Source organism: Falco rusticolus, chromosome 11, assembly GCF_015220075.1.
Source record: "Falco rusticolus isolate bFalRus1 chromosome 11, bFalRus1.pri, whole genome shotgun sequence".
Lineage (NCBI taxonomy): Eukaryota > Metazoa > Chordata > Aves > Falconiformes > Falconidae > Falco > Falco rusticolus.
Window position 1 is genome coordinate 12,081,467 of NC_051197.1, and position 22,403 is coordinate 12,103,869.

General features: G+C 47.9%; 1 protein-coding gene across 4 annotated transcripts in view; it reads right to left on the minus strand.

The window, feature by feature from the left end:
- Positions 1-1,092: 1,092 nt before the first annotated feature.
- The window catches only part of DMAP1 (DNA methyltransferase 1 associated protein 1), a 33,940-nt gene continuing 12,629 nt past the window's right edge, over positions 1,093-22,403 (minus strand). For 3 of the 4 annotated variants that reach the window (XM_037403492.1, XM_037403494.1, XM_037403493.1), the window contains 3 exons: positions 20,959-21,030; positions 8,280-8,352; positions 2,621-6,433 (listed from right to left, as the gene is read on the minus strand). In XM_037403492.1, the coding sequence (XP_037259389.1) occupies positions 6,087-6,433; positions 8,280-8,352; positions 20,959-21,030 (492 nt within the window). In that variant the 3' untranslated portion in view covers positions 2,621-6,086. Of the gene's footprint in view, positions 1,153-2,620; positions 6,434-8,279; positions 8,353-20,958; positions 21,031-22,403 lie in introns of those variants that run through there. The other variant, XM_037403495.1, reaches the window with a different exon arrangement.

Consider the following 22,403-nt stretch of genomic DNA (forward strand, 5'->3'; position numbering starts at 1 on the left):
GCCCCTGATCAGCTTTATTGACCTATTTTCGATGGAGTCGTCTAATTAGTTTTCTATGAAAACTAAGAACTTGGCCTTTGCCCTTTACTCCTGCAGGCGAGAATGTGACTCAGAGGACGTCATGGCGGGTCGATCGCCAGTTACACTTGAGAGGCAGGCAGAGGGGACGCGGGGTGGGCAGCGGCCCGGAGCAGGGCACACAGCCAGGGCCGCCAGTGCCAACAGCAGGCAGCGCATGCACCCAGGCTCCCAGCGCCGGCTTTGGCGATGCCTCAGCCCCGCCAAGGTCCTGTGACACATGGGCGCGGGGACCGGGGGACCCTGTGCGCCTGCGTCGGGCAGGGCAGCAGCAGGAGGAACTGGGGCTGACAGCGAGTGCCGGGGACAACACGAGTGTTTCCCAGCAGAGGCATCTCCTCATCCAGGCGAGGCAGCGCCTACAGCCACGGGCACCCAAGAGCTGCCGGACGGCTGCAGCTACACAGGGCACGTGGGGTGCTGGAGGGAGCTCCCTAGCCCGCTGCAGCAGCCTGGAGCAGGATGGGAGCTGCAGAACCCCTGCTGCCACCCCGCAACTGAGGCAGACGGGGCTCAGGGACAGCCACCAGCAGCCAGGGCTGCCAGTACGGCTAGTGGCACCTGCTCTGCCCAGGGTGGGTGTGAGACAGCTCGCACCATCTCCTCCCGCTCCATGCGGCCTTGCCAGGTCTAATGATGACCCTGCTCCAGCACACGCGAAGGGTTCTGTATTTACAGAGACGCTCACAAAAATCTGGCATGTAAAAAAAACCCCCAAAGCCACCAGAACAAACGGCAGCTAGTGCCAGCCACTGCAGGGCAGCCCCAGAGCCCTGTGCAGCCCCAGGGCCACCCTCCAGCACCTGCTGCAGGTGTCCGGAGGCCAGACGGGGCTGTGGCTGTGGCACCGGGCAGGGGACGGCTCCTGCTGCTCTGGAGCGCTGCAGTGTCTGCCCCAGCAAGGCCCTCAGCCTGCCCCATCTCTGCAGGCAGCCAGTTGTCCCTGGGGGCTCCGGGACGGGATGGCACTGACCCTGCACACAGCTCTGCACCTCCTCACCCAGTGCAGGCAGCTCACGGCTGCTTCACCTTCTTGACAGGGGAAGAGCTGGAAGCCGACTCCCTTTGCTTTCTCTGCTCCAAGAGGGAGATGGGAAACAAAAGAAGAATCAGCAGGTGGGAGCCCTTGGGTCATGGCAAACACTCGCCTGTCCTGGAGCCAGCCACAGGGCTCCAGCGTCACACCCAGCAGTGCCGCGAACCACGAAAGGCAAGAGCCAGGTCCTTACATGATAGGAGGGACAGAGCTAATCCAGCAGTGATGCAGGGCCAGGATGTCACCTCCCTGACACAGACAGGGCTTTGGGACAGTCACCGTTGTGGCACAGGGTCTGGGAGTGAGCAGGAGAAAGGGGCTGAGCTTGGCAACAACCCATGGCGCCAGGAGCTGGCATGCCATAAGCCCTAAGGAGCAGGCCCTTGAAAAAAGGGGCAGAGCAGCTCTGTGCTATGGTCAGCTGTGCTGGGGTGCTGGCTGCAGGACAGGGCAGAGCCTGGAAATGCCCCTCCACCATCCAGACCCACCACAAAGCGGCCCAGGAGCCGAGCAGGAGGCTGACAGAGAACCACAGCTCCTCAAAGAAACCACCTTCTCTGGGCAGCGTACGACGATATGCCTGAGCGAGACTGGCGGCTCTGGTGAGCCTCACCCTTCACAGACAGGCTTTCATGACCGAATCCGGCCATAGGAAAGCTGGGGCCATTCGCACCAAACCGGGAACATCGGGAACATCGCCCTAGCCGTATCACTGCACTGTGACGAGACACTGCTAGGCACTGCACGGGCCCTGCGGCCAAGACCACAGCGGGGTCAACAGCCAAAGCAGGGCTCTGCATGCGGGGTGCCCCAGGCATGCCAGAGCCACCGGGTACCCTGTGCGCTGGGTGCTGTTAGGACACGCAGTGCCAGAGCCCCGGGGTCCCCTGCGCACAGCACCAGATCGAGTCTGCTCCGCACAACGCGCCACAGGCAGCGGCAGGGGCCAGCGCTACCGCACACGCTGCACAGGCACAGCGACTGCGGTCAGGTCCCTGCCGTGCTCAGCCCTGCAGCCATCCACCGTCCCCAGAGGCCTGCAGAGCCACTGCCGTGGCCGGGCAAGCATCCAGGGGATGGACAAGGCAGCACTGACGCGCTCTCTGAAATGAGCCCTGCCAGTCCGGCACGCGTGTGCTCCCGGCAGCGGCGCGCGTTGTGGGAGGCCCCGCTGCCTCCCCCGGCGGGAAGGCGGCCCCCCGTTCCCGCTGGGCGGATGGCAAACAGAGCATGGAATTTGCACGGCTAAAAGTTAAATACAACACACACACGGATTTCGTCAGAGGCCCTGGCACGGCTGCCTTCGCGGGATCCGATTAACGGGGAAATAAAAGGGCCAGAGAACCCACACAGCAGTGTGAACAGATGCCCTATAAAAATCAAATACATGGTAATCAAGGGGACCGAAAGGTACATTTAAAAAAACAAAAAACCCACCCTGGAAACAAAGGAGCTGAGCTTTGTGGCTTTCCTGGGAGGGCTGCGGAATTAATGGGGAAGAGCACATGTGTTTGATAATCTTTATATGGCAAAAGACCCATCTTTCAAATATGTCACAAATTCATATTAATCACCTTCCTATTGCCTTCTGTGGCGCTGCTATTCCAGTTGCCTTGGGCAAAATTGGGAACTGTCTGGTTAAAAAAAATGTTTTACATTATAATTTACAAGAGCTTACAAGTCTAGTTTCTTTTAATGGAAAGAACGATTAAAAAAAAAGGAGAGGAATATATATATATATACACACACCCTGGTATATATACACTATATATATTTATATATATATATGAAAGACAGATATTGTAACTCCATCTGGAAAGAGAGAATGTTTGATCTTAACAATGTAACTTCTAGCTTTCAAACAGGCTCAGAAAACAAGAAGTCAGCAGGAGTTCAGATAAAGGAAGCTTAAAAGTCAAATAATTCTGACTCTGAACCCGAGACTTCTTAGACTCAAGGTCTTTTCCTTTACCCATTAATGGGCTGACTTGTGAGCTCAGGAACAAAGTGCTGCAATGTGAGGATTTCTGAGAGTCACTCATTACAGATCACTGAGTGGAGTCTGAGTTGCGGAAATCAAAGGATCCAATCTGGAGTAACTGGCTGAACTTCTGCTTGGAACTAATTTGTTCCGAGTTCGGCTCACCTTTCACCTCCCGAAGGCCCCGAGTGAAGTCCCTACCGGGGTCAGTGGCAGACGGCACTGAGGGGATCCCAGCCTCAGCTTTAATGGTCAGCAATGGGCACCGCAGCCCCAGGAGAGGATGGACAGGCAGCCAGGGTAAGAGGGGTGCGGTGGAGGCGGCAGGGCAGAACGATGTCAGGCTTCCTGCCGCCCCACGGGATCTCGCTGCCGAGACAGGCAGACGCCTCTCCTAACCTGGGCTGAAACACCCTGCTGAGATGTTCCCCATCCTCACTGCCGGCCAAGAGGGATGGTGGCAGCCAGCTGTTGCCACAAGCAGTATCTCAAGACCCCAGCGTGCTTTTGCCTATCTATTGTAATTCCCGGAAAGGAGTCCAGGCATGCTGGGCACGGCTTGGGAGTCAGGACTCCTAGCTCTACTCCTGACTTTGCCACTCACTCCCTCCAACATCAGGAGCAAGATGCTTCTCTCCAAGGAAACAAATCTGGCTTCAGAGGAGCAGCTGGTTTGGAGGGTGAACTAATCCATGCTTAATCCAACACGTGGAGTGCCATGGACAGGCAGCGCTAGGCAGCACAAAGGGATTCTCCAACTCAGAGGAATCTGAAGCAAGGAAACTAAACGATTCCCCCAAGGGCACCCAGCAGCTCAGTGGCAAAGCACACACTTGAACTCGGGAGTTCAAGGCTGGTGTGGCAGAGTTAAACCGCTGAAGCAGCCTCAGCGAGGGGAAGGGTGAGGTTTCACCCACAAGCACCCATGGCCAGGGCTGCAGGAGGTGAGGGAGACAAAGGCCACCACAAAGCACCACTGCGCTTGCTCTAGAGCTGCTCGCTTGCACGACCAGTATTGCAGCATTGCTTCCCCCGCTGCAAGCGCCCCAGGGTGAGGGAAAAGCACTGTGCTTGCAGAGGCAGGCTGCTTTCTCAGCACCGTGCCCTGCACCCACTGCCTCCCACACTGTCCCCACCACGCCAGGGCCTGGCACACCTCAGGGTTATCGCTGTGCGGGGTGGGGACACACGCATGCACCCCACCAGCCAAAGAGCCAACAACTGCCCCAGCCACCCCGCTTCTCAGCGCTGACCCCAGCCCACTGATCTTCCAGAAGCCGGTTTTAGCCGTGACACTGAGCGAGGCGCTGGGGCTGCCCCTGCCAGCTCTGGGCCAGGCAGGGAGCATCACCAACCCATGGCCTCCACTCAGCTCAGCTCATCCTTGGAAAAGGTGGTTTGGGGCCTGTCTCTCCCACCACCACATTGCCCAGAACTGCGGAAAAGGTTCAGGGCAAGCGAAGTGCCAAGCCCTGCTCAACTCTCCAAACACACCTGAGCCAGGCAGAACATGGTACAGCAGGTCCCTTCCCCTCCTCTCCAAGACACCCCTCCAGCTGGGATGTAATTTTTCCCCCCCTCAAAAGGTAGCATAAAATGGTCACAGTGTGAATGTGCTTGACCTTTTGTCTTGGACTAATCTAATTGTGTCGTCTTTGTGTAATCAGCCGGTAAAGGTCAGTGCTGTATTTAACATGGGGGCCCTTTAGGTACTGAATTTGCCTTGCAGTGAATTAACTTGATTATATTTCTTTCAAATATGTCAGAGACCAGGTCAGTTTAACCCTCTCTGTGCTGCCTGGGCCCACCCCTGTGTTTCCAATTCCAGGAGACGGCACTGAGGAACACACACACACGGCCTCCCTCCTACTGCAGCCATGGCCACCACCATCACCACCACCTCTCCCACCTTCCCAACAAGGAGTCTCAAGGGAGAGCAAGTGTGTTGGAATCAGCCCAAAAAGTTTGCAAAACGGGACACTCCGGACCGCAGGGAGGGGTGAGATTTCAGACAACGTAGTAGGGGGAAAAAAAATCCAGAAGTCTCCTTTGCAAACATGAACCTGTCTCAGTGGAACGCTTCCTTACGACTCCACATTGTCACAATCAAGTAGACATAACTCAAGTCCAGACTAATGTGTCAGCTCTGCTGTTGACAGACAAGGTGTTCTCAATATCCTGCAATACATTATACATTTTAGAAAGTAAAGGTCTGTGCTGCTACCAGGGGCAGTATGTCTGAGGCGTCGAGGATGCCACTGTGTGGAGACGGGCAGCTTTTATCAGGCAGTTCAGCTCAGCTGTGCCAAGGGACTGCACAGAGGGGAAAGCAACCTCAGCTGATCCCCAGGCACACCCCTGGCCCTGAGGCAGTGGTGACGGCTGGGCAGCCTGCCCTCATGGAGGCAGGGAGGAGAGGCTGGCGAGTCGCATCCTGCAGAGGTAGATGCACAGGACATTGTCACAGGGCTCGCAGTGGAAGAAGCCCTAGGTCTGGCTTTCCTTTCTCAGCACTGGAAGCAGGGTATAAAAACATCCCTTTGCTCTTCAAACACCTCTCTCCTTCCCAAGACTCCTGCTCCAGCCAGGGCTACTGCCTGACTCCAGGGACTTGGGCAGGTCATAGCTCATCATCTCAAGATTGCTTTCCCCACTCGCTTCCCTCTGCTGAGCAACCCTTATGGGGCTGTGTGTCTAGAATGAAAATGCCTCAGGCCTGCAGCTGTGCTAGCATCACTGTTACTGCCCTAGAGCAAGCTCTCGTTACCCAAAGCCTTGCTGCTTTGGTCCATGGTGGCACCCACGTCAATCCATCTGCCTGCACGCAGGATGTGGAAAGCCCTGCTGACCCCACCTGTAGCACCAAGAACACTGTCCGGCACAGGAGACAAACCCAGAGAGCAGCACTGGGAGTTGCGGGGAACAGGCTGCTGTGCTCCCTTGGATGCGCATGCCTGGAGGGACAGCAGGGCGGCATCCCCAGCGCACTTGTCAGGGCATCTGCGTCGGAGACCTGAGTGCTCCCTGTTCTGCCCCCCCAACCTTCCTTCTCACCGAGTTGGGGGTCAGTGGTGCTCCTACTACATCAATGATCTGGTCCTTGGCATCTCCCTTGCCCTCCTCAATGCCAAGCCCTGCCTGGCCATCTGGATGGGTGCCTTCTGCACTGAGAGGGCCAATACTACCAGCTTTGGCCAGGGCCTCATAGCGGTGCCGTAACATCTGCAGCTCATATTCACAGTTGGCAAAGGCTTGCTTCAGCTCATAGAGCAGCACCAGGTCACTCCGCAGCTCATTGAACATCTGCACAATCTCCTCTGTGGGCATAGGGTTGAGATCTAGGGAGAAAAAGAGGTTCTGTTAAACATCCAGACCTGCAACCCTACAACAGAAGAATCTAGAAAGGTCCTGGCTGCCCATTAACTCCCACAAAGACATGCCAGGAGCCTCACTCCCATCACACTGATCATTAGCAACCGGCATCCCTAAGGGTTGGAGACCTGAATTTCCAGGTTGCCCTTTGGCTCTGGCCAAGGAACTACAGGTGAGCTTGCAAATTCCAAGACTCATCAAGTGAAGGCTGATGGAAGATGCAGATCAGACCAGATGACTGAACCTTGCTGTCCACCAGGTCTTGGGACCAAGTCCTCACACTCTGCTGCAGAGGACAGAAGAGCTCCTGCTGTTCCCTACACCTTCACCAAAAAAGGGTGGACCGGCTGAGCTCCCTTGCCTCTCCTGTTCCTCCTCCCAGCGTAGGACTGAGGCAGAGAATTGCTCTGCTGCTGTGCTACAGACATAAACTGCTTGTAGCAAGGGGGCTGGCGGATCCCCTCCCCACACCACGCATTCTGTCGCAGCCCTCACACAGGTACACAGAGCCAGGAAGACATGCATGTTCTGGAGAAGAAAAGGATGAAGCTCTGCACAGTTGTCCTGCTACACAGCAGTGGGCCCCTGTCCACAGGGCTGCCCACACGATCCCTTCCTGCTAGCACTGTGCTCACCCACACAAAGCCCAGGTGTGTTTCTCCACTCTAAGACACAGCAGGACTAGAGCACCAGGAAACCCCCAAGATAAGTGTTTTGTAAGGCAGGAGCAGGGAGTCAGGATCCCCTCTTTACCCTCATGGAAAGTGAGTTCTAAGAAGCACTCACATCCTTCCCCAAGGCTTCTCTAGCAAGCAAAGATGGTAACTCCCTTAGTTTTAAAGCAGAAAGGGGAAACCACCCTGGTCGAGCTGTTTTCACCAGCCACAGGAGGCCTTCAGAACTGCACGCAGTCTCTGAGACAACATATCAAACCATAAACCAGTTGGCCAAAAAAACTAACAAGATCTAACAGAAATCAGTGCTGGGAGCAGGCTCGGTAATCTCTTGTAAATCACCAATAAGGGGTTTTTTTTCTTCTTCTTCTTTTTTTCCTTTTCTATTTTTAAAAATCCCCCCAGCCACAGTGGGGGGAAAAGGGATCATCAGGTGTCTAATCAAGGGCACTGCATGCTGGGACCTGTAGTACCTGCAAACTGTACCCACTGCACGGAGGGCAGCAGCTAGCCATGGGCTGCACTTCTTCCCCTCTAGCTACGAGCAGGCATTGTACACATTAAGTGAACCCTTCTTTCTGCTGCTAAGACACTGGAGTTCAAGAGTGAGGGATGTGTGTTTACTTGCCTTTCAGCAGAGATGCTCCAGATTTTCACACAGCATGCAATCTATAAAGGGGGGATGAACAGCCCCAGACACATTTTAGACTTGCCACCATGAACAGTAAATTAAGAGGAAACGAAGCTTGAAAGCAAGACAGGGCAGCCCTGAACAATGCGCGTGCCGTGGTCACTAACATACTTAGAAGTACCTCTCCCGGCAAGGCTGAGATTTGCCTTCCTAATACTGTGTTGCCTCTCTTGATGGTTATAAAGGCCCAAACAAGAGAGAAACAAAGACTCTTTTAAAACATTTTTCTACTGGGAGGGAAAAAAAAAACACCAAAAAAAACTGTGCATCTTGTTCTGGCTTTTACCCTCTCTCTTTTTTTTTTTAAACACATAAAATATTTTAAAAACCATTCACATACTGTTATTCAAGAAACTGGCTGTATTACTAGGGGAAAAAATAGCCCATCTCAAGAACAAAGGCTAGCTCTGTGTGTCTCTTTCTCTCTCGCGTGCCCCCTTTACTCACCTACTCCGAGTTCCATCAGCATCTGCTCCAGGGCTTTAATCTTCTTCTGTCCCACCGAGCTTGGCAGTTTCATCTGGAACACAAAGGTAACAGAGCCACACAGCTCAGAGATAGCCCTCACTCACAGCCGTCTAGTTCAAAAGGCAAGAGAGCTTTTCTTTTTATAGTGCAGGGGGAACAAAAAAAGAAAGGGAGAGAAAGGAAAATCAAGTGGCAAGAGAGGGAGACAGGGGCTGAAAGTTTTCAGACTAGGTCCGAGGGCAGGTATTGAAAAGCCCGGTCGTGAGGGCTTTTATTTTCTCTCTCGTGTGTGTGCAAGACACGCTGTTTTACAGTTTCCATGTGTCACTGAATTAACAACAAAAGTTCTTCTTGGCTTCAAACCCTCTCCTGCGGTGCCCAGCCCATCAAAGGGCTCATTTACACAGCGGCTAATGTGCAATGCTGCCCTACTTTATTCGCTTTAGCCGGCCTGATTAGACTCATGCGCTAACAGACTCACTTCTCCTTTTACCTGCTGAGCCCCAGACCTGTGGGATTCATTTACAGAGCAAGCTTTATAACAAAGGGGAGAGACAGAGAGAGCACAGTTACTTGACTGGCGGAAGTGTGAACACACATTTACATCGGAGCTAAGGGGCTAGGTGAGAGAGGAAGCATCAGATGTAAGCTATGAAAGGGAATTGGAGCTGGCCAGGAGAGGAAGAATGCATACACTTAGCAGGGTCCTTCCTCTGCATTCATTTGGGCTCTAGCAGGAGTGCTAGCTGCTCAGACCAAGCATTTATTAGATTACGAGCAGCACAAACGCAGCTGGCACAATATGGCAGGGAGAACAGGTTTCCAAGCCCTGTGGATATATCCAAGAACGAATGAAAGCACTTTCCCCCCTCAGCAATGCTAACAGACAGACCAGGAAAGAAATTATTCCCAATACAGCAGTGTCAAAACACCTTACTGCACACAGTCATAGGCTGTCCCTCCATATCCACCCCTGGGAAGGTGAGCTCACACCTCCGCCCAGGGATCACCATCACCAGCCCAAGCTGCCCAACAGGCCACTGAACAGCCAAGAGGTGAGAGCATCCTGCAGCCGTCCTGCACACCATTTACTGGTCAATGGCCCCAACCCTGCCCGAACCAACCACGAGCCTGCCACACCGGGCTGGGAAAGGCCTGAAGGAAGAGCTATTCTTGACTCCATCTTAAAACTGGCCTCTGAGGTAAGCTCACCAGAGGGTCCCATGGTCACCTTACTTCTCACAAGCCGCAGGTTTAAATTCCCCAAAACAGACAGCCCAATGTCAGTCTCCCAAGTTAGGCCCATCTTTTCCACAGCATTACTGCCCCCCAAAAAAACGGAACTTAATTTCTTTGAAGACAGGAGGACTGCAGGCACATACCCAAACAGTGAAAGCACTGTCCCATCAGCAGCTCCGCAACCCCAATGCAGGACCGGCTGGGAAAACCTGCCTTCTTTACGACATCATTCCAGCCATGAAACCACAGAGCACCCCAAGGGAACGGGCCTTTTTATACGCTGAGAAGCACCTAGTCCTTTTGCTAGATACTACCACCACAGTTAAGACTCCAACAAAGGACCAAGAGGACTGCCAGGGGAGGATTTCTAAGAAACCAACCTGATCCAGAGGATCCAAAAGGAGCATTAAGGAAAAAGGAAAAGCCACTCTCGTACAAACAGCCAGCACAGGTAAAGGCTAGGGGACACCTCTGTCCTCTTCTATACTCTGAGCGTCTTTGGCTTAGAGCTGGGGTTTCTGCACAGTACTTCAGGAACTGAATCTTTACAGCTGACCACAAAATGATTGTTTTGGCAGCCTTTCTCTGCTAAATGTATCAGGTATTTGGATTTCAGTCAGGTCTTCGATCTAGGACCTTACTTGTGCAGAACTTTACTAAAACAGCTTTTCCCAGGAGCTCTGCTGCATAGACTGCCTGCACAGGCTGTGCTGAAAAGCACCAGGACAGGGTAGAGCCCTAAGGTAAGGCAGCCCAGAGCACTGGGACGGGAGATCGTTCTTGTTTACTTGGTGGGTGCCATGCTGCAGCTAGCAGTGGGATGCCAGGGAGGGAAAGGTCACCTAGCACAGCTTAGCAGGAGACAGAATGGTTAGCCTGGAGCATCAGAAAGACGTTCCTGAGAGCAAGAAATCTTGGTCCAGAGAACCGTTATGCTCCACAAGGAATCACAGAGAACAGTTAAGATGGGTGACGTACCCAGCTCTGCCTCAGCTAGGGGATGTATGGGCTGACCCAGTCATACTGTGCCGTCCTTAACTGGTAGGACACAAAGAGTTAACGCGGCCCAGCATCTCCTCATTGAAGAGCTCTGGACACACAATACTTGTGCGATTATCACAGCTCTGAGCGCCTGTCTTCACCCTTGCCCCTAACACCGACATCACAGCCTTTCTAGCTAAAGGCAGGATTGCCTTCCATTAAAACACCAGCTGGCAAAAGCATGCTGGACTTCAAGCCAGCTTCAGGAACAAAGGACAAGAAACAGGAAAAGTTCATACTTGCCTAGGCTAGGTGGACAGACAGGAGGTCTTGGTTTGATGGTTAGAGGAAGAGCACAAGCTTTTTTCCTGGGAGGCTTCTACTAGCTCAAGGAACTACTGGCAACACAAATGATTAACCTGGCAAAGCCTTCAACTGTGACACTGTGTATGTCCTGCTCACGTCCCACAGGAGTCTGCTCAATGAATACTGAGCCAAGGTCTTCACAGACACTCCTGAAGATTAGAGGATGGCGCAGGGAGAGGCAGGGCAAATTAATTAACTTCAAAGAAAGGGACACGAGATGCTCAGAAGGAGTGGGGCTGTGAGTTTATTTTAAAAACACATCAATTAAGCTTCCTTTTAATTCAGGCAGGAGTATCTGGCCTGCAAACAGGAAGGCTTCATTGGTTTCTCAAAGCAAGAGTATATTTTAATTTTACCATCATTAAGAAAATGTTATGATTTATGTGGCTGCTGTCGGACTAATATCTTTAGAATTTAGCTGGCTAAGCCAATTCATCTCTAAGACTGATGAAGGCTGATTGCTCTCTATGCAAAATGTATTAAAACTAAATGAGCAGTCTATTACTCAAATGCTGCTGATAATCTGTTAGCCAGGGTCCGTTAGCTGGGCTGCCTTGTTGCAGGAGAGAAGCCTTCATGCCCTGTACAGCTCTCATAAGCCCAAACTTACTTCAGCAAGCCCTTCTTTGTTTCGATCTTTTAAGTGGATGCCCAGAGAGACACCAGAGTGCTGGAAGTGGCCTATCACCTGCCCTCGTTCCCAAGGAACGAGGTAATCTGCAGGGACCACAAGTCCCAGCCAACAGCAACACAGAACAGCTCTCTGGCTGGAGATGCGTGCGCTGTGATGTGTGGTTTCTGCAGGTCACACCTCTGCGTTCATGAAAACACCACTCAGGGCAATCTCGTCGCTTACACTATGGCTCCTGGGATGTTCTTGGTGTTGTCATGGATTGAGTCCTCCACAGGGGCTGGGGAAAATTATGTTCCCTGGAGAACTCCAGTGAGCAACCACAGCTTCTGAGGTGAATGGCATTTGCCCTTTTCTTTCCTTCCTTATACTAGACTATTATTGTTATTTATTATCTTTAAAGTCCCCATATAATAATAATACCTGGGAAACAGATTGCTCCCGTCAGAAAACTGATTAGCCGGGATTTTTGAGGTTACTATATTTTGGATGCTCTTCTCCTTTGACAGCCTCTCCCTACAGCCCTCTTTGGAACACCAGCCTGTGCTTATAATTACACCAACGTCGCTTTTGATTTAAGAACTGTAATCCTTTGTCCTTGCTATAAACAACCTGCATTAAACACATGAACTGCATGTACCAAGAGAAAAATAAATAAAGGGCTACAGAAAATTGTGCGAATCAACACCATAAAGCCACAGTACCAGAGTCTACCTACACAGAGAGGAGCCTTGCCTGACCCTGGGATGCACAGTCCCTGCTGGCCTGCGCTCAGCCGGAGAGGCAGGCACTGACCCAGCCTGCTCTCCCCTGAAGGAGGAAGGCATTACTCGGGAATTGGGCCATGCATCTTAAACAGATGAACAGAGCATCCACCGCACTTTCACAGCAGGGGCGAAGGAGAGTGGGGGGTGGCCCCGAGCAGTTCAATTTCTATACAGGGTCTCACTGTGGAATGCCCTTGAGGTTTTGAATGACACAAGTTTTTTATTTAATGTTTGAGACATTCTGCCAACAAAACCTTGCTAATTCACACTAATGACTAGGAGACCTGCTGCAAATTAATTGCTAATTGGCAAAATTCATTAAATGAACAAACATGATAAGAAATAACTGAAGATATAGCCTCCCCAAACACACTTGGTTCATTTATTTTTGTGTGCCATTCAGTTTTCATGATTCATGCTAATACTTTTTAGCATAGTTGCAAATGCATTTGAGTATATCTTGGAGGAGTAACAAAGTCTAAGTAATAGCAGAGCTTGCTTAGCTTGCTCTAAGTAATAGCAGAGCTTGCAACACAGTCCCGTTATGTCTTAAAGCACCACCACCTGGCCGGGAGACCCTGTCCAGGGGATATACACTGGGACCGCGCACTGCACATAGGAATGGAAGAGGTCTGCAGAATCTACAGATTCAGCCAGGTCCCACATGTGATTGTATCTATGTGGTCATCTTAAATGTCCTGCTCTCAATTTATCGCTTCCTTCATCAACGCTCCACTTCTGGTGCTCTCAACTTCCAAACAAACAAACAAACAAACCTTTTGTTTGGTCTATCGCCAAAATACAAGGGTTTTAAAATTACTCAGTTGCTATTTGGATATTTCACATGTACCCTCCCTGCTGATACACTTCATTTTAATTCAATTTTGAGACAATCTGTTCCATAAACTCAATTTTCCCCAAACCTAGACAATATGACTGTCCTAAAACCACTAATCGTACGAACTCTATACATCTGGCCTGTGTCTTTACAGTTATAAACTGTGGGTTTATACACCAGCATTGTTGTTCAGCACTATAATACATCTCACTGACATTGAAAACAACCTTTTTCATGGATTTCAGCAGCAAGAAAACTTTTTCATTAGGCACTTTCTTCATGAATATCTTTAGAGTACTGAATTGCTTAGTGGGTTTCCAGGAAGGAGTGCTAAAGTTTCAGATGAATAATGTTTTTTGCATTTTCTGTCTGAAGGTCAACCTTTCCTCGGCTGCATGGCTCTACTCTGCAGGAACAGAGAGCCTCCACTCCTGCACAGTTTTAAGACTCAAGGAAGGAAAGACCCATATTAAGTACTTTAGTCCTAGAGCTCTGGAATTTAAAAAACCCCAACAGAGAAATTCAATTTGGGATCTGAACATGCACATTTCTGGAAATTTGAAGTGATTAACTGCTCAGAACTAAAGTGCTACAATGGAAGGCGGACAAGCAATTGCAATGGATATATGCAGAAGTTAGAAAAGTTTGAAATTGCACAGGTAATCTCTGCCTCAATGAACATACAGGCTTCCCCCCCCCCCCCCCCCCTCAGCTTACAGCCCATGTCTTATGTCAGTGTCTGCTGATCTGCCAGACTAAGATTTTAACAGTCATACCACTATGCCATCTCTAATATGCTATGGAACACATGAAACCTACAGTGATCACTCTGGGATGGCACATGACCATCTACTTGCTCCATCAGTGAGGCTTACTGCTAAATAAATCAATCTTTTAAGAACAACCACATTTCTATATTAACTTATGTAAATGTTTATTTCATGGGGTTTTTTGGACTAAAGTTAGATGTATCTCACAAATTCCCAAATCAATTGTGCAAAAATATAAATTCTGTGCTTTAATCCTCCTAGTAAATTAAACCGGTTTTACTTGTTAGAGGAACATACCAAGCCTTGTCAAGGATGAGGGCAGCTAACAGATCCTGTAGAAGCACAGCACACTCAGGCATATGGCAAAGTAGCAGCCTACTGATCCTATAAACATTAATGCCTCATTATGCATCTATAGCACTGATTCAAGAAGTAAAAGCTAAGAGATACTTCCTACAGAAACCAAAGGTCCTGGAGCATCAATGTCTCAGCATGATGGTTCTTCACCAGTGCAGGTTACAAGGCCTTCAAGGTTTTTATACCTTCCCACCCTTTCACCCCCTAGGAAGGGCATACAGATTGCTTTGACCCGGCATAAGCAGCCTAAAATGAGAGTGACTTGAAATCCACACAAATGATGGCTGATGAACTGGAAAGAGTCAATTTTCTCCCAATTTGACATACAGGTTGTGACAAGAAACAAGACACCTGAGAAGGCAAGAAGAACTTACACCTTGCCAGGATTGGCCTGCCATTTAGAAGACTGTCATCTTCTAGCAAGCACAGTATTATCTGCCACTTACCCATCCTGAGATTTCCTTGCCCTTAATAAATTTTGCTTTAAATGTAGTGCATGCCTGTAAAACAAATGCAAAAGGACTACAGGAAGTGTTTGTGTAGGGGAAAATATAAAATACATGGTGCAGAAGAAAGAACTGCACAGGACTTTTTCACTGGGGAGTGTTTTCTGTTAAAAACACATTACCAGTATGACACTATACTATTTTTCTTTAGGAGATCTGCAGATTCACAGATAGCCCTACGCCTGCCTCTCACTACAGGCACGGAAACCAAGCTGAGACCTGTAGAGGTGGCTGCAGGAAACCTAACCAAATGCAGAGCACAGAGCATGCTACAGCCACAGGGGGTCCCTAAGGCAGGCCACAGGAGAGGGGACTCCAACGAGTTTCACCAGTACAACATTATGTAAACTTCCAGATCAGACACAAATCCAAGAAATGGTAGCAAAACACACATCTAGTCTTGAATTGAGGTTGCCTTTCTCTTAAATAATTCAAATGAAACTACACTAACGCAAATAAAAAAAAATGCAGTGACTAATTACACACTGATCATTATATTGGTTACGCTAACGAAACAAAAAAGTAATATATGCGGTGCTCTGCACAAGTTACGTACAATCAGATTACTTGACAAATGACACCTAAGACTGTCACTATGGGCACACAAAGGTAGTAAAAGCTTGTCAAATCGGTCCAGGACTTGCAAACAGTCCCTGAGACCTTGTAATGCAGAGACACTGGTTCCTGATGATCCAACAGAAGCAGCAACACGGGGTGTCCCTTCCAGAACTGTAAGTTAAAGTCCCCATTACTGTACCCAGAGTGCTCTCTTTATACCCAAAAGCCTACTAAGGCTTTGGTCCAGGTGCTCTCCCACACCAAAGAACTCCACAAAAAAGGTGACGGATGCATTTTCCATCAGCAGTTTAACATAACTGCCTTTCATTCTAGCTAAGAATGAGAATGGAGGTAGAGAAGTGTTGGATTCACCTTCTCGATCCATTCACGATTTTGTATCCTTTGCTGTTCTCTTTAAAAATAAATACTCCAATATTTTCATCTTATTTCATTCTCTACAGGCAGGAGTTTGATTAAGAAATGCACCAGCACTCTCTTGGCCCTAATTAAAGGGCATGTAATACAACAAATAGATGGCAATAGCACAACATGAATTCGATCCAGCCTGCTTCATTTGTTCATAACTTTTATGAATTTTTATTTATTTAAGAAATGAGACTACTACTTTCCCTTCCACACCTCTGTCAGGCTCCCCATGGAAATTACGCTCATCCACTCTCTTAGAGTGCAAAACACAACTTTGCTAATGAAAAATTGCTAGCAGAAGCAACAAGCACATCCCAGCTAACTAATCCATGGAATGTTCAGATCTGGAAACATAAACTTCCCTACCTAATAAGGGTATGCTGATCTCCATCAGATTGATGCCGGGATGCCTTCAAGTGCAATCAATACAAAACAAATAAATAATTAATTGCTCCAAGTAATTAAATTTATCAAATCCAAATAAAAATAACTGATATTTTATGGAACTGCTTCCAAAGCTAAACCTCTGAAGGGACAGTATTGATCACAGGAGGACAGACAGATGTTTCACATGTTCACAGCCGATGAGGTCTGGGTTTGCATTAATGACAGGGAAGGAACAGAGCCAACAGCCTCCAATGCAGAGTAAACAGACTGCGTGCTTGGCCATTTAATTGTAGGTCAGATCAAATATGACAAATAAACATGTCTAAACAGATACATAAAGCCCCATCTTCCTCTAGAAATTTCAATCACCTTGGAGCTGTAGTAAGCACTCAGTTCCCACGCCAAGAAAAAAAAAATGGAAGTCACACACACACGCACATCACATTCCCCCCACAACCACAGCAAATTCTTACTCATTAATTAGTGCTAAAAAAAAAAAAAAAAAAAAAAATGTTTAGCAGATAGTAAATATTTAAAAGCTGGTGTGTATGAATATTTGAATCAGCAGGTACTAAAACCGTACTTGTATTTTTCCTTTCTCTACTTCTCTAATTGGTCCAACTGGCAAATTGTCTACAAGATCGCAGTTAGCAGATGAAGCCAGGCTGCTGGCTGGAAGCCTTTTCTGAGGGGAAGTGGCTGGATGGGAATGATGTAAGCTGGAGCATCCCTCAGTCCCTTCTGCGGACTAAGATCTCTACAAACTCCTTGTCATCCCAGAGTTTTGTTTTGTTTCCAGATAAGACATCACTCAATTGATTCTCTTCCAGTTCTTTTGTTTTCAAAGCCATGACAACAGAGCAACGATACACAACTTATACCTCAACAGGCAGGAGTGGGGACAAACATCTACCCTTTTCCATCCGTCACCTTCCTTCTTAAAAGCCCTACTGCAGCAATTCAACAGCATTAAAGAAATCGTAACTTAAAATTTGCAGATAAGGCTGAGAGAGAAGGTGTGCAACTTAAAACACACTGAAAAGATGTCAACTGCTCTGAACACAATAAAGTCAAATACAAAGGTTAAACTTAAAGCTGAACACAACATGATACAGAAACACTGTAGTGAATTCAAAACTGTTCTGGGATAGAGCTAATTTTCTTAGTAGCTGGTGCAGTGCTGTGGTTTGGATTTGGCGTGAGAACAATGCCGATAACACACTGATACTTTTAGCTGTTGTTCGGTAATGTTTATACTAAGTCGAGGACTCTTCATTTTCTCAGACCTTGCCAGCAAGAAGGCTGCAGGGGCACAAGAAATTGGGAGGGGACACAGCCGGGACAGCTGACCTGAATTAGCCAAAGGGGTATTCCATACCCCAGAATGTCGTGCTCAGTATATAAACTGGGGGGAGTTGGCCGGCACCTATTGATGGCTGCACAGGGACTGGCTGGGCATCACTCGGTGGGTGGTGAGCAATTGTACTGTGCATCACGTTTTTTCTCCCTCCACTTTGGATTCTATTCCCCTCCCCTTCTACCTCCTCTTCATTATAATTGTTATTATTAGTAGTATTGTTTGGGGGTTTTTTTCCTATTTTTATTGTAAGTATTACATTGTTCTTATCTTAACCCACAAGTTTTACATTCTGATTCTGCTCCCCATCCCAGGGCGGGGGAAGTAAGCAAGCAGCTGCATGGTACTTCAGTTCTGGCTGGGGTTAAACCACTACACCAGCTCAGCTCTGCCCTACAGAAGCAAGACAATGCCTGGATCACAAACGTGGTTGTTGGTTTGTCTGGGTCCTGGAAAAGATTCAAGTTCAACAAATCCCATTTTCCTTTCCTTCAAGCAGATCCTCAGCAAAGCTTTCCTTCCTCATAGCTCCCTGCTTTCCCTTTAGTCTCTTCCTCTCCTTTCCCTGTACAAATTCCATACCCATCTCTCATTTCCTCTGGCTCTTTGGCTGTCTGCCCTCCCAGCTGAGCCGACTTGGTATAACAGGAAGTTTTCCAGAAGTAATGCTTAGGATTAATAATACATTTCTTGTGTTATTTTCGTAACAGTTTTACTAACACCAAAGGCAAAGGTCTAAAGCTCCTTTTTGAGAAACTGAAACACGAAAGGCTCACCCCCCTTCCAAAACATCTGCTACTGCCTCCTGTTCTCAGTGGCACCAAGGCAATACACCGCCTTGAATTAAGATGAAGCTTTTCATAATGCCCAGCTTCCTACTGCCTTAGAGAAACTTGCAGTCTGTGCTGTCAGGAGACAGAGGGGAAATCCCATGCAGAGCAAGGGCACAGGGGCTATGGCCTTCTTTGCCTGTGGGCAAAGTCCCATGGAGAACAATGGGAGACTGAAGCCACTGTGATAGAAGGCAGCTTGTTGAACTCACTGGAGATTACTCTTCAGCATCTGCTGAAGGAGAAACTTTCAGTTATGAAGAATAATGGCCGTAAGTGACCATTAATCCGGGGGGTGGGGGGGGGGTGGGGGTGGGGGTAAGTCTTAAAATTCAGCCTGCACATAAGATTTTGTAAGCTTTAACGATGGAGAATTTGAAAAGCCAGGGCTATTGTCATAAAAACTACTGGGAACAAATTAAGTTGAATACAGATTGCTAACTTTTTCTTCAAGGACTCATTCCTATAAATTAATTTTAACTCAGTCTAATTGAAAATCCTCAGAAAAAAAGATCACCTCTCTAATCAAAGAGTAAGTGCTATTATCCTGGGGATGTTATGGTACATTTTTCACATGTGACAGAGGTTGAGTCCCTGATCTCAGTGCAAAATCCAACTTCACCTGCCTATGAAGGCATAAAGCACAGTAGCAAAGTACAAAATAAAGGAGGACAATAGAAGCCTTTAGGTAAGGAACCCTTTAGGTCCTCAGGCAAAAGAATTTACTGCAGGACGTCACAAACCTTTAGAAATCATTTTCCAATGTGCCCAGGGCAAAACATCTTATGCTGGATGTTGCCAGAGTACAGGTTTCCAGCACAGCATCCCAGTTCCACACTTAGTCCTAGTTGGCTCCCGCCCTTATCAATTCCATACCACTGGCACGTAGAGGGTTTGCCATATAAATCCCACAAGAAAAATAATTCAGATTAGTATGGACTGTCAACTCTATACCACTTAGCACTTCAGCATCTCTTACCAGTTCAAAAGGCCCATACTGACCTAGCGTAATTAATTCTCCCTATTATCACCCATATGGGAAGCAAGTGAGTCTATTAGCTCCCGTTTTAAAAACAGGGACAATTTGGAACAAGGAAGCCCGGTGACTGGCTAAAAGCCACAAATTAATTCATTCTGCTGAGTTGGAAGCAGGTTTCACATTTCCAAGCAACAAAGTGTTGTTCTTTCACCTAGATCGGTGATTTGCAATCTGTTTCAATTCGCATACCACTGGTACTTCTAGTAACAGTATTTATCTGCTTAAAAATTTCAATAAAAACAGGAAGTTGCTCTAGGTCATCCCAGGGGCTTGGATACTGCAGGCTGAAAGTTGCTGAATCAGACTGCCATGCCTCAGCTTATCACTGCATTTTGTGATGTTAAAGAGAATAGGAAGAAGTATGTAGCACCCATTTTCACAAAGGCCAGGAGCTGAATTGCCTTTTTGGCACATGAAAAGGCTGCTGGCTTTGCCACATGGTTCCATCACTGAAAGGTCATTGTCAGTTTCTCTTCCAGAGAGGGTAAAAAAAATAAAGATCAACCATCATGTATTAGTTTTCAAAATCCAAATCAATCTCCATAAATTTTCTTAGTGCAGAACACACCTGCCACGTCTCCACAGATCTCAACACACTCATTGCAGTCTTGCCTGTGACTTTCCCAAGGCTGTAGCCCTTCACTCAAACAGGTAGCTTGCAGACAGTGGCACTTGTACACTAAAGGGGTTCCCCAGCAGTGACCTTGCTGAGGCATACTACCTCTAACGTGCACATGCACCCATACACCAAAGCAACGTGATCCCAAACACATTTCTATTAACAGCCCCAGGGTGTTCCCAGAAAGATCTGAAACTATTTTGACATCAAAAGAACATCCCATAAAACAGTCTTTAAAAGCGACCTAGAAAATTACTATGCCAAGTGAGGGTGCCAGGCAAGGAACCTATTTCTCCACCTTTGCTACAATAGAGCAACTGAAGATTATTTTATTTGGCTAGGGGAAAAAAAAGCACTTGTACTGGGCAAACAGGATTTTGCTATCAAAACCCCTCTGAAAACATTCAGTCGGCCAGGCAGGTTAATACTTGGTATCCCAAAACCTGTCACTAAGAGACAGGTATTAAGTCTTGCTGATAAAACAGCAACAAAGTTCTCAGGGATACGTGTGCAACAGAATGAACAAAAGGGCTTTTCCCCATAATATTTTCTGAAGATAATGGAAATAGGAAAGCTAAAAATTGTATGTGTTTGTGTCTGTGTCTTTTTTCCAAGACACAACCCGAACACCCAGTTCTTAAAAGCACCTCTCACCTATTAACACACATGTGCTGCGAGGCCTGTTTGGCTGTGAGCTCTGTTTGGACTAGACCAGCTCCGTTTGGGTCTGTCACATGTGTCTTAATAGCAAAACGGGCACACAAGTAACAAACAACAGCAAGTCCAGGTGCCCCTGCAAGGCGATGAGCTGGCTTTCACAGAGCCAACATTCCAGGTTTCTGAGTCTCCACATTTATGGGATTCCTTTCTTATTTTAGAGGCAAAAACTTGCCTTTCCTTAGCTATAAAAGGAGAACAGATGAGGAGACAGACAAGCAGACTGAAAGATATTAACAGAGGTCCCAAGGGACCAGGACAACCACCTACCCTCTGGCTTCGCAGTGTGACACCTGCAGATTTGAAGTCAGGAAACTTGATGCCAGCAGTCTCAGGAACAGCCTGAAAGAGATTGAAACAGGATGTGTTGATGCAGGAAACACAAGAAATGCAAGATTTCATATAGAGGCTATCTGAAGGGGAAACCGTTTCCTATGACAGAGAACCACCTGCCATGGCCACATGTCAGAGCTGAGGCAAGAGGAACATCCCAAGCAATGGGATTCAATGGGAAAATCCCAAGCACTTCACTGAGAAAAATACTCCAGTTTAAGGTATCTTTGGAGAGTTCAAACATTTTTGTTTGGTTGGTTTAAATGCACTGCTCTACACAAAGCCTTACACCCACTCATACAAGCAGAAAACCCTAACCCTAAATGGTACTCCTTATGCTAACATATGCATATTTGCACAATATCATCCTTATCTAACTTAGGCCCATTTCACTGATCAAAACAGCTCAGGATTTCACTAAATCTTGGCTTTTGACTGCAAGTCCTCTAAGGAACAAGCTGAGAAACCTCTGATCTGTACAGACATGAGCCCACTAATGAGGATGTAAGGACTGCACCCCTCCAGGGAGGCCTGCTGTTTATACACATTTTGCCATTTGTCCACTCGTTAGACAGTTTTCTTTCTTCCCCACTTCAAATTTTAAGCATAGCAATACAAGGCAGCGAACTTCTAAAGCTGCTGCTGCTAGGCAATACAGCATTTAGTTGCATTTCAACAAAATAGGAAAAAAAAATGCAATCCCTTAAAAATCTCTGCTGCTGTGCAAAGCACAAGGTGAGCAAACTTTTCAATGATTAAACCAAGATGTCTGCAGGGCCCTGTGCACCGAATGGTGTGGGGTCCACTGAATGGGTCAGTGATACTCATGATTCGTTCCAAGAATAGCCACAGTCTCTGCAATTTTCCAAAAGGAAGAGTCACCTCAAATCCCCCAATTTCTTTGGAGATGATGTTTGCCTTGCTGCTCCCACATTTCTCTGCAGAGAGGCTCTGCAGCTTGCTCTCTGTTCATTTCAGACAGGGCTGAGACAATCAGGACTGCCCCAAGATCGTAAGAGATACTGAAGGACAGTGACTCAAGTTCCCTGCCAATGACTCTCATATCTCTGTGTCTTGGTCTTGAGGCAGCACCTTGCAAACCGTTCTGCATGACCAGGCATTAAGATTTTTTTCAGTTCTCTGATCAGTCCAATAAATAGGGGCCCCAGGAAGAGATTTCTAAACATGATCATGGTGAAAAAAGTATTCTGTAAATACCAACAGGGCTCATGAACTTGTAGGGATCACGTCGATCTTTGGTAGGATGTAGCCTCCCTGCTTGGATTATTAGAGACAAAGGCGGCTACAATCAAAAACCAATCCTCTCTGCTTCCTTTGGATGAAGGCTGGCTTTCAGACTTCCTGAACTCTGCCCCCCAGTC